At 36.9% G+C, this 13,510-nt stretch overlaps 2 protein-coding genes across 2 annotated transcripts; both read left to right on the top strand.

Moving 5' to 3' along the window:
* The first annotated feature begins 1,758 nt into the window (after positions 1-1,758).
* On the top strand, positions 1,759-5,725 carry LOC109959043 (tumor necrosis factor receptor superfamily member 9-like). The gene is made up of 6 exons (XM_020598115.1): positions 1,759-1,837; positions 2,009-2,134; positions 2,305-2,436; positions 2,813-2,908; positions 3,072-3,200; positions 5,342-5,725. Exons 2-6 carry the CDS (start codon positions 2,017-2,019, stop codon positions 5,473-5,475), a joined length of 609 nt encoding a protein of 202 aa, XP_020453771.1. The 5' UTR covers positions 1,759-1,837; positions 2,009-2,016; the 3' UTR covers positions 5,476-5,725.
* Positions 5,726-6,767: 1,042 nt separating this feature from the next.
* Positions 6,768-12,842, top strand: arl8ba (ADP-ribosylation factor-like 8Ba). The gene is made up of 7 exons (XM_020598116.1): positions 6,768-6,990; positions 10,064-10,144; positions 10,293-10,366; positions 10,490-10,583; positions 10,686-10,753; positions 11,148-11,218; positions 11,895-12,842. The coding sequence occupies exons 1-7, from the start codon at positions 6,868-6,870 to the stop codon at positions 11,942-11,944; spliced, it is 561 nt and encodes a 186-aa protein (XP_020453772.1). The 5' UTR covers positions 6,768-6,867; the 3' UTR covers positions 11,945-12,842.
* The last annotated feature ends 668 nt before the right edge of the window (positions 12,843-13,510 follow it).

Genomic DNA, 13,510 nt, shown 5'->3' with positions numbered 1-13,510 from the left:
GTGTTGTTTTGAGAAATGCACTTGGAGATCTGCAAACTTCAATTCTGTTGTGAGAAATGAATGAAAGTGATAGAGAAAAACTGTAAACAGAGAAAAACACTTCTCATATTTGAGAAGTTAGAACCAGCAAATGTATAGGGTTTTTGCTTGATAAATGACTTGCCACTGATTATCAAGCCTGTTTGTAATTAATTTTTTTGTAATGTGACTAAACTGAATCATATATTACTTATTTCAACAACATGATGCATTTATCTGGAAACCCCTGCACCCTGCCTCCACCTCCAAACCACAGCAAATGTCAACAAACCCACTCACACCCAATCTGTAAGTTGACAGCAGTACTTTTGTACACATCATCATGCATTTCTGAATACAGTATGTACTTGCACATCAAAAAAACCATATAGTCATTCTGAAAAACTACAAGGTTACCAGCTGTATATATGTGCTACTGCAAGCTTAACTACATTTTATGCATTTAAGGTTTACTGAAAGTAAATATCCATATTTAAAAAAATTGAGTCCTGGGTTAACATATCTAATACACTCAGAGCATGTGACTCTTTAGGATTTGATTGCAGCACATATACTTCATCTTTTGCTGTCGAAAGGCTGGGGACATCTCTCTATGCAGTGGGCTTTATGCTAACATTTGATATCAAAATAGATTTTACAGCTGGGTTTCCCAGGAACCAAGCTGAGTCATTTTCACATTAGGCTGTGTTTCAGGTGACTGTCTTCTTAATGTCATGGGCACTGTTTCACTTACTGGTTATTGCATTTTTCCATGTGTAATTTTGTCAGTTACGTGTTAAACTAATCAACTTTGCATTAAAATGTCTTTTTTCCTTGAAATCAGGAAAATTGCAGGCGTTCTATTGTTTTATATTACAGACCATTTCTCAATCAAGGGAACATGCCACAATGAGATATCAGCTGATCTTTTTCAACTGCTTTTCAAAAAATAATTACTAAGGAATGAAAAAGACAAAATTTAGGAAATCAGGTTGTGGTAGATTGTTTGCATACTATATGTGTTATTTAGCTAGGAGCAAGTAGATTCATTTTCCAAAAGATAAAAAATCTAACTATGTCAAATGAAACACGCAATCAAAACTTAACCCATTAACAGTGGGGGGTTGTCTGATGTGGTCCATGAAGATAAGCTATGATCTCAAAAAGGAGGATGGAGATGACTGTATGCTAATCATGTGTATGGATATATCAGGTCTTATGAATTTGGTAATGTCTCTGTGCAGCTGGTAGCTAAACCTCCACTGCTTTATCCCCAGTCCCCGCAGAAGTGTTTGAAAGCTAAACTTAAAATCATACATCCAACACCAAAGCATGTTTTATAAGAAAACATCTAAAAGATAGATCCATAATAATGAACACAATGTGATGTCCACAGTTTTGCTGTTGTAGGACAAACACCAAGCTTCCCCTCCTGAAGACAAGTTAAATTGCCCTGATTTCCATATATAAAATGAAATCACAAGAAACATCTAGTATATTTATACTGCTAAAAAAATAAAACAAAACAACACTGAGCTTATTTTGCTCTTAAATTGTTCACTGCTTCTTAGTGGTCTTTCACTTCCTGAACTACAATAAAAGTCACACGTCTCTCGCAGAGGTAACCACATTAACATTCACACTGACGTCAGCAGCCACACAAGATAAAACCCTGAAGGCATGAACCGAGCACTGGACATAATGGCTCCTCTGAAGCTTTCCTTGGTAGTACTGAGCATTTGGACAGTCGGTTATGTTAGAGGCTGTGGAGAACGACAAACTGAAGTCAGTGGACGATGCTGTGACCAGTGTCCCCCAGGTAAAACACGATAGAATAAATAATAATATAAATCTGTTGAACTGCCTGATTTAAAAATTGCTGTTTGTTTATGATATAAGATGAGAGTGAATTCAGAGTACGCCTACTACTTAAGAATATCCATATTCATGCATATTGATAAAGTGTTTCCATTTGTTTCTTGCTTTGAAGGTAAATATATGGTGGAGTTCTGCTCTGAGCACCAGAAAACCATCTGTAGCCCTTGTAAGGAGGGATACTTCGCAAGTGAATTCAACATGTTTGACAGATGTGAGAAATGCCAGTCATGCCAACATGGTAAGACTGAAAATAATTATAAGGGGTTTGATAAAGGAAAATCCAGTTCTGAAACACCTACCAGTGATGGTGTCAGTGATGGTGACAGTGCTCTGTGTGTTAACACAGTGTTAGAAAAAATGGTTTTAACATCTGGAAATCTTGTGGTTTGAATTCTTGTCTTTGAACAGAATATGGTGAGAAATGTACACCAACCACGGATGCGACGTGTTCATGTCGCTCTGGTTTCCTGTGCTCCAACAGTGTCTGTTCAATTTGCGAGGAAAACAAATGTGTCACAGGGGAAAAAGTGAAGAAGACAGGTGAGAGTGGACATATTCTGAGCTAAAAGAAATAAGTTGCTATTTATAAGATAGTTTCAAAATTACATACTGCTTTGACTATTTGAATATTAATCACTGTTGCATATGATGGGATTTTAAGATGTGTGCAAATGGAAATAAATGTGTTAGACAGCCACTTGTGGAGGTTGGATTAATGTCCCTAATGCCAACTTGTCACTGGATAAACCAAGAGCACATTATTTATAACACAACAGTTACAGAAGTCTGACTATGCATGTATACATTTGAAATGCCTTAATATCTCTCAAACAGTCATTTCTTTTGGAGGGGAGTTGAGTAAAAGGAGCTGGGAGAGTGATGAAGAGCTACAGTATCTATCTATCTGTTTTTACAGAGATGTCTTCTGGTGCAGGGTTGATAAAGTATTCATATCATTGTGAGCCTGCCTGCCCTGGAAACAAAACCCATGACTCTGTTTGTAAGATACATGGTATGTAGACAAAACAGTATATTTTACTAACATTACATATATTTAGTTGTTAATGGCAGTAGATGGATGAAGCAGCTGTTACCACATTTTTGTTATCCTCTATACCTACTGTTTACATAATTACAGTATCATTTATTTGAACCAACCTGCTTTGATGTTTCAGCAGAGAAGCAGGAGAATGGTGACGGCTCGCTTCATGTGATTTTTGGCATTGGCTTTGTTTTGTCCTCTCTCATTCTTCTGGTATTTCTACTTTATGCATGTATAAAGCATACAAGGAAACTCAGAGCAGGTAAGTAAGCCTTAATGAAAACATGATGTCAGAGATGTCAACTGAACATACAACTGTATACATACCTGCATTACATGTATGCACATTGCATTTATTATAGTAAAACACCAGAGTGATTGTTAGAAATCAGCCATTACGTCAGTAACAGTCAGTAAATGAGAAATGTCTTTTTAAAACTGATTTTTCAAACAAACAAACAAAAACATTCAAAGTGAGCCAATTGGTAAAGAAAGATGTTTTTCACTTGGACAAAGCGCACAGTCTTCATGTTTCATGAATCAAAGTATATTTAATGTGACTTTTTTGACACTCAACAGAAATGTAAACCATTTAATGTCACAGTAAATCCAGTTTTTTTGCAAAGTGATTTGAATGAATTGCAAGTACAAACTGTTTACCTAAGTACTGAAAAAGGATACATCTAAATCATCACTTAATTTGTTCACTTTAGATTAGTTGTAGTTTGTAGCCATGGTGTTTCAATTGATTGTGAAAACACATCTATATCTGGAAAGTCTAACTTCTGGTGAGTCATGGCTGAACCTACACTATTAGAAGAAACACACCCTCAAAGTAATTCTGTGAAAAAGACAAAAAGAAGCAGGGAATAACTATATATACAAAATTATATACAATCATTTTATATACAAATTATATAAAAGAGACAAAATTAAGTATAAAATAAATAGAATTAAATGAAAATAGAAAACAAAAGAGTGAGCAATATCTGTACAATGCGGTTAATATGCACTGTGCAGGTGAATAGTCTAACAAAAACTGTACAGCAAGGTGCTGGGTTGTATATAGTAGTCAATAATACACAATTAAATGTAGCAAGCTCAGTATACGGTTTAAATGGTGTCTACCCATTATTTGACCCCAAAGAGGGGGGTGTCAGGCCATGCCGTCATAAATCTTAGGAGCTGCACAATAAGAAACACAAATTTTCCAGACCCTAACCTACCCTTGACGCAATGCATCCCTGAACTCTATCCTCACCCAAGCAAAGAGCAGATATGTGGCTTGACACACAGCATCTGCTTTGTATTTGCTCAGGTTAAGATTAGGTTAGATGTTAAACAGAATTAAATATATGTACTTGAAAGATCAGATTAATCTGGTACATAATGTATGTGATATATAATGTAAAAGGTTCAGGTGACCAGTCTGTCCTGTTATGAGAAAACACCGTTCTCTCAAAAGGAAACTCAGAGGAGAATCACTGCACTGTGATTGCAGCCGCATCACTTCCAGCTCAGTTAAATCAAATATGAAGAAATGGAAATGTGCAGTATGGCACAGCTGTAAAGGCCATCTTCCGAAAAAAGGGGGAGGGGCAATTCATTGGGCATTGTAATTTCCCCCTTGTTTCTTTGCAAAACTACTCAAACTCTATCAGGCTGCCCACGGCCCATGTGTCAGCAGCTTTTCCCGCTGACTCAGTGTTTTAAGACAAAACAATAAAAAAACATCCAAGGGTGATACAATATGTACCCATACATCCAAAAGTTATTTTGTTTTCTGATGCAAGAAGATGTTGTTTACCCAATTGTGGTAAGAGCAGCAGAGAATATGCTTCCTGTTTATAGAAGTGAAGTGAAAGTGGTTGTTTATTATGGCCCACAGTCTTTCAAAGTCATTTTTTTAAAAATCAGCGCTGTAAAGGAGCCATTCTTGAAGTGTTTCCCCTGCAAAATCCTGTTTAACTGTATATGATTTCTGTCTTACTTTACAATCTTTTTTATATATAAAATACAGGTAAATAAAGATTGAAATGCTTTAATTAAAATAAGAGGAGACAATAGGTAATATTTGTTTAGTTGAACAGTCTAGATGAAAATGAACATTCGGAGACTAAGACTAAGAAGTGTGTACATACTGTAGGTGTAAGAATATGACGTAGCTGCAGTGGGCAAACACTGATGAAATAGTGACATTCTGCTACTGATTTTGTAATGATCAGTGCGGTTACACATAGTACCGCCAGGGAGGCGCTGTGTTCTGGGAATGTTGTGAATAGACTTGGAGGGAGTTCCAATAAAGGAAGAGAGTTCTTGTTGTACAAATGTGGGCTGATGAGGATTAAAAACAAAAGAAAACACAACAGATTTCAAAATATTTTTTTTTTCTTTCTGCTTCAGATAATAACCCTGTCTTACGGGTCTTAACCAGCACCAGTGACTTTCACCTGTCAAAAGAGGAGAGTGGGCTCCACTTCATCGTTACGGATGAATGCAAGGACAGTAACAGTTTTGGGCAACTGCATGTGGGATAAAAAATACTAAGATTAATGTTGCAATGTTAATGTGATGTAATATTACCAGGCATTTTGCTCGGTATCCACCCACAGAGAACCCTTTAAACAGAGAAACCTGCAAAGGTTATAGATGCAAGGTTGTGAAGAAAATGGGCCTGGTTTGATCTCCAGACTCAGAGGGTCATTCTGGATAGAAAACTGAAAGACCAGTGCTTGTCCATGAACTATTTCAGTGTCTACTGTGCACTTTGCCTACTTTTCAAAATGCTCCAAGGACGGTTAGAGTGTGACTGTAGAAATTGTTTTTAAATCTTCTGATATTATTTAAACAATGAAATAAATGCTTTACATTTCTAAAGAACCTAATGTTGTTTTTGTCATCTAATGATGTGGGTGGTCAAGTGGATCAGTGGGTAGTTAAAGTAACTGCAAGGTCGGATTCATTGGGCTCATTATGCTGCAACCTAAGAAACATTCCCGGTTTATCTATTTTAATATTCTGTACATGTGTTTTATCATATAAAACAAAATTGAGATTTACAACACAAACACTGCTATAAACCTTAGAAACTAATGAAATAAGTAACAATTGATTATTGTAGCCTAATGTAGTTTGTAACAATTGATTATTGTAGCCTAATGTAATTGGAAAAAAAATGCCTAAAAATTCAACATTCAGTATTACAAGACTAAGAGCTCCCAAATAATACTGGTATTGCTCTCCAGGATAAGAATATATATACAGTATGTCTGTATGACATTACTGTAGGAAAACCATGCTGTCCATTAAAACACATTTTTTAAAGTGGGGCAAATAAAACTGCTTGGATTTCCATTTGTGAAATATGGGACACTTCAACTTAATTGTATCCATCTTTCCTCCTAACAAGTACTAATGTCATTTGAATTACATGGCTTTACATACAGATCTAAGCAGGTTAATTTTCCAGAAGGTAGGATTGCTGTTAATTCCGGGCAGTGGTTTTAGAGTAATTTAATGTGAATGATCTAAACATCTCATAAATGAAGCAATGTTGCCAATTATTATCAGACTGAGTTTATGGCACAGGCCTATTTATGCATCAAAAAAATGTTATAATACGGTTAAAATGTACTATTGTGTGTAAAAATGTGTGTTGTTATATCAACTTTATCAACTGTTTTATATGCTTGAAAGAATAAATCAAATCAAATCAAAAAGTTTCACGTTTTTAGTCGGTTTTTAGGTGCCATGTAAAAGTGAGTGTACTTCCTCCAGACGACTGCAGAGGCGCTGTGGAGCACATGTTTTGGCTAACTGATCATATGACAGCTACCTGCGACCCACTTCCTTTGGCTGCTGGAAAACGCCACATCTGACAGGGGAGGGGGCAGACAAAAGGACGAGGGAGTGTAAGCGCAGACGTCAAGATGCTGGCGCTAATAAACCGGCTTTTGGACTGGTTCAGGTCTCTATTTTGGAAGGAGGAGATGGAGCTGACCCTGGTGGGCCTCCAATACTCGGGAAAAACAACATTTGTAAACGTGATCGCTGTAAGTCTTCAGCTGCCGCTAGCCACCTTACTAGGGTACTGCTAATACCGTTAGCGCTAATAATGGGGATAACAGCTACTAAGTGATGCAGCTGTTATCCCTAATTGGGTTTCGTGTCAGTGTAACTGTATAACATCACTCTATTTGGGACCGCATCATCCATAAAAACACGCCTGAACCGGAGACTGACACAAAGTCAGCTGAACTAGTTTGCTGCTGCTGGGCGGCCAGTTATAACGTTAGTTTAGCATGCTAAACCCAAATGCAGCAAACATATATTTGATTTGTTGGGACTTGCAATAGATTTGATTGTTTCCAAGATAAGTGGCCAGGAAGCTAATTTAAAAACAGCCAATCAAGATGGATCACACCTGTACACTTTTTGTACTGGTCATCTGCAGCATGTTGAAATAGGCTTCCAGTCAAAAACAGATTTCAAATCATTCCTAAGATGCAAGCCTTAGGAAATCTGTCACATAAAAGTAGAAGTCTGACTCACTGATGATGAAAAGAGGCAGGGCCAGTTACTTTTAAACTGGTACATCTATCCATTTCCCAGTTATTGTTGATGGCTGAATGCATGGTCACCAGTAACGTATATAGGGACAGATGCTCTCAACACACCAGCTATAGTGACTAGTAGCATTTAATGAACTCTGTTCAGTTAAACGCAGCATATAACATAAATAGCAGTTGATGCTTTTGTAACCATCTGAAATGACTCTTACTGCAGCTGCTTTAGATACAAATTGTGTTAAAGACACAGATTGTATCTAATGCAGCAAACTCTTGTGACTGAGGCTGGAGAGCATCGGGTTTTCTGGGCAAGCCATTTTTCTTAAGAAACTTTGCAACAGTTTCTCATAACCAGTGTTTCTGGTGGAGCAATGTTCATTGGCTAATCTCTACATAACAACTGGTGTCTTAAGCAACATATTGTGAAAAACCTTCCTCTGAGTATCAGAGATGTTATCAGTTCATGGTGGTGACTACGGTCATGTGTTTAATTGGGGTAGAGCATTTTAGACTGGTGTAAAAATACACTACTATATCTGGTATGCGTCAGATCAGTGGGGAATCATTTATATTTAGAATACTTTACAGCTAATTGACCTTCAAACTGAGCGTTATCAAAGTCCGGACACAATGAATAATACAAGAGGGAGAAATGCCAAGAAATTATGTATCGAAGCTGACAAGAGCCAAAACATTTTAGACTTTTCTGTTTGCCAGACTCTCGGGTCTGCAGTGGCATCTTCTCTGTCCTGTTGTGTCCTCTTATTTTAATCAGTGGAGCTTTTTCACAAAGGTTGAATTTTCACAAATTTTCAGCTGGATTGATAAGATTTTAGTTTTAGATTTAATGTCACATCAGTGGCAACATATCTCTACAGTGAAAACAATTTATCAATTAATTTACTAGTCAATCAATAGCAAAATAATTAAGTACCGTTACTATTTTGAAAATGAGTTAAATGTACAAATTATGTCTTCTGTCAAAACTGCCATTCAACGGTTTCAGCTTCTCAACTGTGAGGATTTTTTGCTTTTCTGTGTTTTATTGCATTGTAAATTCAGTGTGTTTATATTTTGGGCTGTTGATCCGACAAAACAAGCCATTTATGCCGACCGGATATTGTAAATAATTGTTAGCTGCAGCCCTGATCTCAACAAATGATGCAAGTATTTTAGGAACACTGAACTGTGGTGGTAACTTCAGTGGCACTATTTAATTATTAGGCAGCAATCATTACTACCCATGCTCATCTTAATAAAGTACATGAAAAGGCAAATCTCCAGCACATATGTTATTGTGCATGTAACTTTAAAAGAAGACAGCACCTTCCACTTTTTGTCAAATTGGATTTCAGTGTGCACACGTCACTGGGTAAAAGAGGAGGAGGTTGGGGTTGGGTTTGGGGTTGGAACATACCCCCTTTACTCTGAAGAGATGAGAAAAAATGCTCTGGCAGCACACTGGTGACACGAGGTTTTGAGTGTGTGAATAGTTGTAGCGGGGATGGTTTCTCCCTCCTCAGTCATAAGACCGCAGCACTTGTTTCCACTTCGTCAGGTGACTCCGGCAAGTCATGCTTTGAACTGTGCATACAGCAGACCGTGCAAGTTGCAGGGTTTACCATGAAGGGCAGGCAGAATGAGCATAGACAACTTATGAGTCTTGACGTACAGTAAAAGGGGAATGCCATAGATTCTCTATGCTGATGTTTGGCTTTATTCCTACTTTATTTGCAATAATGAGCAGTTACAGAAGCCATAATGTGTCGAGTTACAGTATCTTATCACTTGGCTTGTTTGTAACTTTGGTGTAAAATAATTTATTCTGTTTGCTGAGAACATTTTTGCTTTTCACAAACACCAGTCCCTGTCCAAAACTTTGAGTGGTAGTATACACAAGCAAGATTTTTTATAATGCTCAGTTTAAATAATTTTATGGTTTTATAATGGTTTATGTAATTACCTCGTTTGTTTCAATGACAGTTTTTTTTTATTTTAAGCAAGTCCACCTTGTCTTTTATGAACTACTTATGTCATTTCAGACACCATTTTAATCTTAAATCTTGTATAGGCACCATTAGATTTCATTCCAAGCTACAGCACAATCACATCATTTGTAAATAGCATGATGTAAAACTATACAAGAGATCCACTGCAACTTGTCATGGTTATAGTTTTATTTTTCTAATTGTTGCACACAGCTATTTGTACAAGTCCCATTATTTTCCCACTTAGAAACATCACTTATACTGTCATACGTATGATAAAACAGTTCAGTGACCAAATACACTTGGCTTTCTGCTCTCGTACAGGGATGAAACATACACCAGTCAAATGTTTGGACACATTTTCACATTCAATTCAGTGGGAAAGTGTGGCCTTATTTTTGACTGGCAGTGTATCTAATTACTGTATGTAGTAAATGTGTTTGTGATGTTGTTATTTGGGCTTTGTAAATTAATTGTGCATATTTCACTCAATCACATTGTGATATTTTTCAGTAATATAAAGTTACCCATTTATAAGAAATGACTTATGCTTATGTCTTTCCTTTCAGTCTGGACATTTCAGTGAAGACATGATCCCTACAGTCGGGTTCAACATGAGGAAGGTCACCAAAGGAAATGTCACCATCAAGGTTCAGTTTTAGTCAATCTGCTGTTATCAAAACATGATTGTTTAATTACAGCCGGTGAAATGACACCAACAGATTGGTTTTACAAGATGGCAGTCACTGCACTGACATTTGGAAATAAGAATATCATGTTGTTTCCTTGATTCTTTAGATCTGGGATATAGGAGGGCAGCCGAGGTTCAGGAGCATGTGGGAAAGATACTGTCGGGGAGTTAATGCAATCGTGTGAGTACCCGTACTCTGGCTTTTCAAACATATCGGATAAATAAATACAAGGGAATGTTAATTACAGGCACTATACATACTGTGAAACGCGTTACTAATTGTTTCAATGTTACTCATTTTTAGGTACATGGTTGATGCAGCTGATCGAGAAAAGGTGGAGGCATCTAGAAATGAGCTTCATAATTTATTAGATAAACCTCAGTTGCAAGGAATTCCTGTAAGTGTTTCCCTGAAACTAGGATCAGTCATCCAAAACTTTGTGTGGGTTGTGTCTGTCATTCTCGCTGTAGGTACCGATTCAATTGTGTTCTGGTTTTAGGTTTTGGTACTTGGTAACAAAAGGGATCTCCCCAGTGCTCTAAATGAAAAGCAGCTCATTGAGAAAATGTAAGTATTGAAAATGGTGCAGTGTTCCTAAAGTATTTAATTTGAATTTACAGCTGAATATCCAGTTCTTTTTTTTAATGCACAACAATATTTTTTATCATGAAAATTACCCTATTTAATGAGATGTGGTTTGAGATGTGTTTAAAGAATAATTCTCAATTAATACAGGATTATTATATTAAAACATGCTACATTATATCTGGTTTTGTTTTTTAATTGTGCATCAGTTCAGCTACTTTTATTCTAATGACGGGGAAATAAAATCAGGACTGATTCTTCTTTCATTTCAGTTTAAATTTTAGGTATCATGTAAGGAACTGACTCCCTCTGCTGGGAAGCTGTACTGACGAACAGTCTGGATTCATACTTACAGTATATTTATTTTCCTTCTTAGGAATCTGGCAGCTATTCAGGACAGAGAAATATGCTGCTACTCCATTTCCTGCAAAGAGAAAGACAACATTGGTAAGTTGCTCTCACTGTCCTCTTCCAATAATTCAGGTGAAAGAAGAGAGATGATAAAAATGTTCAGCGTTCATCTGAAATTTCCTTCTTGTGTGTGTGTGTGTGTGTGTGTGTGTGCTCAGAACAATAAGATGAACAAGTAGCAGTGAGCAATGTGAACTTTTCATCAGGTTTCACCTCTCAGACTCCATACATCCCCATCCTATACGTACTACAGGGAATTAATCAAAATTTTTATGCTGGCACTCTCTTAAAAAGATGCCAGTTTTTTTTAATTATTATTATAGTTATACAATGTTCACATCCATATCCTTCTAGCCTTCCTCTGTCAGAGTATTTTAGCATATCACAACACATTACCACCACCTGTTGATGAGCGGAGTAGTACAATACAGTTGGTAGGATTGAATCGTGTCACCCGCATGCTCTCACATATGGATTGCATTTTTTGTGTGTGCATGAGATAAACAGAATGAAACCACATGTGAAAAATAGCTTCATAGCTCTACTAGAGGTCTAAAACTCCACAGGGAAGCTTTCAGTTGCTTAGTGCATTAATGCTACAGCAATTTACACAGCATTTATTTGTTATTGTATTATTTTATTTTTACCATTTTTATGCAAAGCTCAATAACCGATTTTCTGTCTCATATCAGTATGTGTTTTTTGATTCCAGATATCACACTTCAGTGGCTCATCCAGCACTCAAAGTCCCGGAGGAGTTGAAAATGCAGGAGTTGTTTCCCAGCCCTGTTTGCCATGTTACGTCATGTCGCACACGCACACATCACTCTGCAATGATGTACAGTTGTATCAACTCACATATTGCTCTGTTCTGCTTGTATCAGTTTCTTTTCCTCTTTTCACTGTGTGATTCTTTCACAAACCCCGACAATGCACTACTAAAAATGTATTACAGGTACCAAATTTAAGGAGTGCAATTGGCATTATATGTCCAGTGAAGCTGTGCTTTAACTTGGGAGTAAGAACCTAAATTTTGATCTACCTTTTACCCTTCAGGCATTATCAGGTTGATCATACCCAGTGGTTTGACACTAATCTTGGGTATAAAGTAACACCCCTGTTGAAGGAGGGTTTATTCTGTCCTCACACAATGAGCAGTGTTCTTCAGTCAGATATCATGCCGGGAGCGGCAGATGTGAACATACTGTAGCGTTGTTTCTCCAATTTCTGTCTAGGTTTACTCTGTGATTGTTTTTGATGACTCTCATTATTTGCTTGATCAGATTTTCATGTTTCAACTATGTGTCTATTGTTTTAGCAAACTGTGCATTTAAGCAAGTCAATTTGAGCAGGTCTGTACAAATATCATGCAAGTTTGATTTTTACTGATGTGAGATTTGCGTGTTTGAATATATGATTCTATTTAAAGTCTAAATGTGCTAAAACTAAAGCTGTAGGGGATTGTGTGGTTCATACTGGTCTCTGTTTGTAACTAGCCTTGGTGGAATGATGTCCTTTGTGCTGCCTCAGTGCTGAGAGAGTGGCAGCATTCAAAGTGCCTTGTGCAGTGTATCTCTCCTCTGAAGCAAAGCAGCATGCAAAGGGTGCCTACCGGGGTAATGAAACATCTCTTCAGTATATTCAAGAAATAAAAAGTCATGTTTTTTAATTTAAACGTTGTACTGTCATTTGTACTTAAACTTTTGAACTATATTATACAGTATACAAAATAAACAGAAACTTTTGAACTATATTATACAGTATAGTTTTACAAAATAAACACCTAAAACAGTGTAGAAAAAATATTCAAATGCTAATAGTTGCTATATCACAGTGTGAAATTAAAGCTACTGTATGTAACTTTAGGTAGCACTAGCATGAAACTCCAAATCAATCCACTCACCACTCCCTCTTTCTAATATGATCTGCCACACTCTGCCCAGCTCTTCAGATTGTTGTCGTTATCAAAATACAGTAAATGAGAATGCAACAAAACTTACTGATCAATCAGAAATAATTGAAAATCTCTGATTGAGAGGTCAGTCCTGCTGTCAGTGCTGGTCAATGAGACTAGGTCACAGGAGGCTTCAAAAGCACCTCTTCACATTAAGATGGGTTTTGGAGAATATTTCTACAACTAAAATATTTTTAAAGAGTTCCATACTGTAGCCTTAAGGCCCTGTATGTACACTGTGCTCCATTACTTGGCTTATTTTATGTCTGCAGTTGAGGCTGGCTTGAGCTAGTATGTTTGGGATTACCAAAGTCCATGAATTAATAAATATATATGTATGTTAGTCAGGTTTAGTTGTACAGTACACACACACA

Source organism: Monopterus albus, unplaced genomic scaffold, assembly GCF_001952655.1.
Source record: "Monopterus albus unplaced genomic scaffold, M_albus_1.0 scaffold36.1, whole genome shotgun sequence".
Lineage (NCBI taxonomy): Eukaryota > Metazoa > Chordata > Actinopteri > Synbranchiformes > Synbranchidae > Monopterus > Monopterus albus.
This window is presented reverse-complemented; position numbering and strand designations above follow the sequence as displayed.

Coding starts and splice junctions, on each gene's coding strand:
- LOC109959043 (XM_020598115.1), top strand. CDS start 2,017: ATGGTGGAGTTCTGCTCTGAGCACCAGAAAACCATCTGTAGCCCTTGT. Junction 2,135..2,304: donor ATGCCAGTCATGCCAACATG/GTAAGACTGAAA, acceptor GTCTTTGAACAG/AATATGGTGAGAAATGTACA. Junction 2,909..3,071: donor CTCTGTTTGTAAGATACATG/GTATGTAGACAA, acceptor TTGATGTTTCAG/CAGAGAAGCAGGAGAATGGT.
- arl8ba (XM_020598116.1), top strand. CDS start 6,868: ATGCTGGCGCTAATAAACCGGCTTTTGGACTGGTTCAGGTCTCTATTT. Junction 10,367..10,489: donor CGGGGAGTTAATGCAATCGT/GTGAGTACCCGT, acceptor ACTCATTTTTAG/GTACATGGTTGATGCAGCTG. Junction 10,754..11,147: donor AAGCAGCTCATTGAGAAAAT/GTAAGTATTGAA, acceptor TTTCCTTCTTAG/GAATCTGGCAGCTATTCAGG.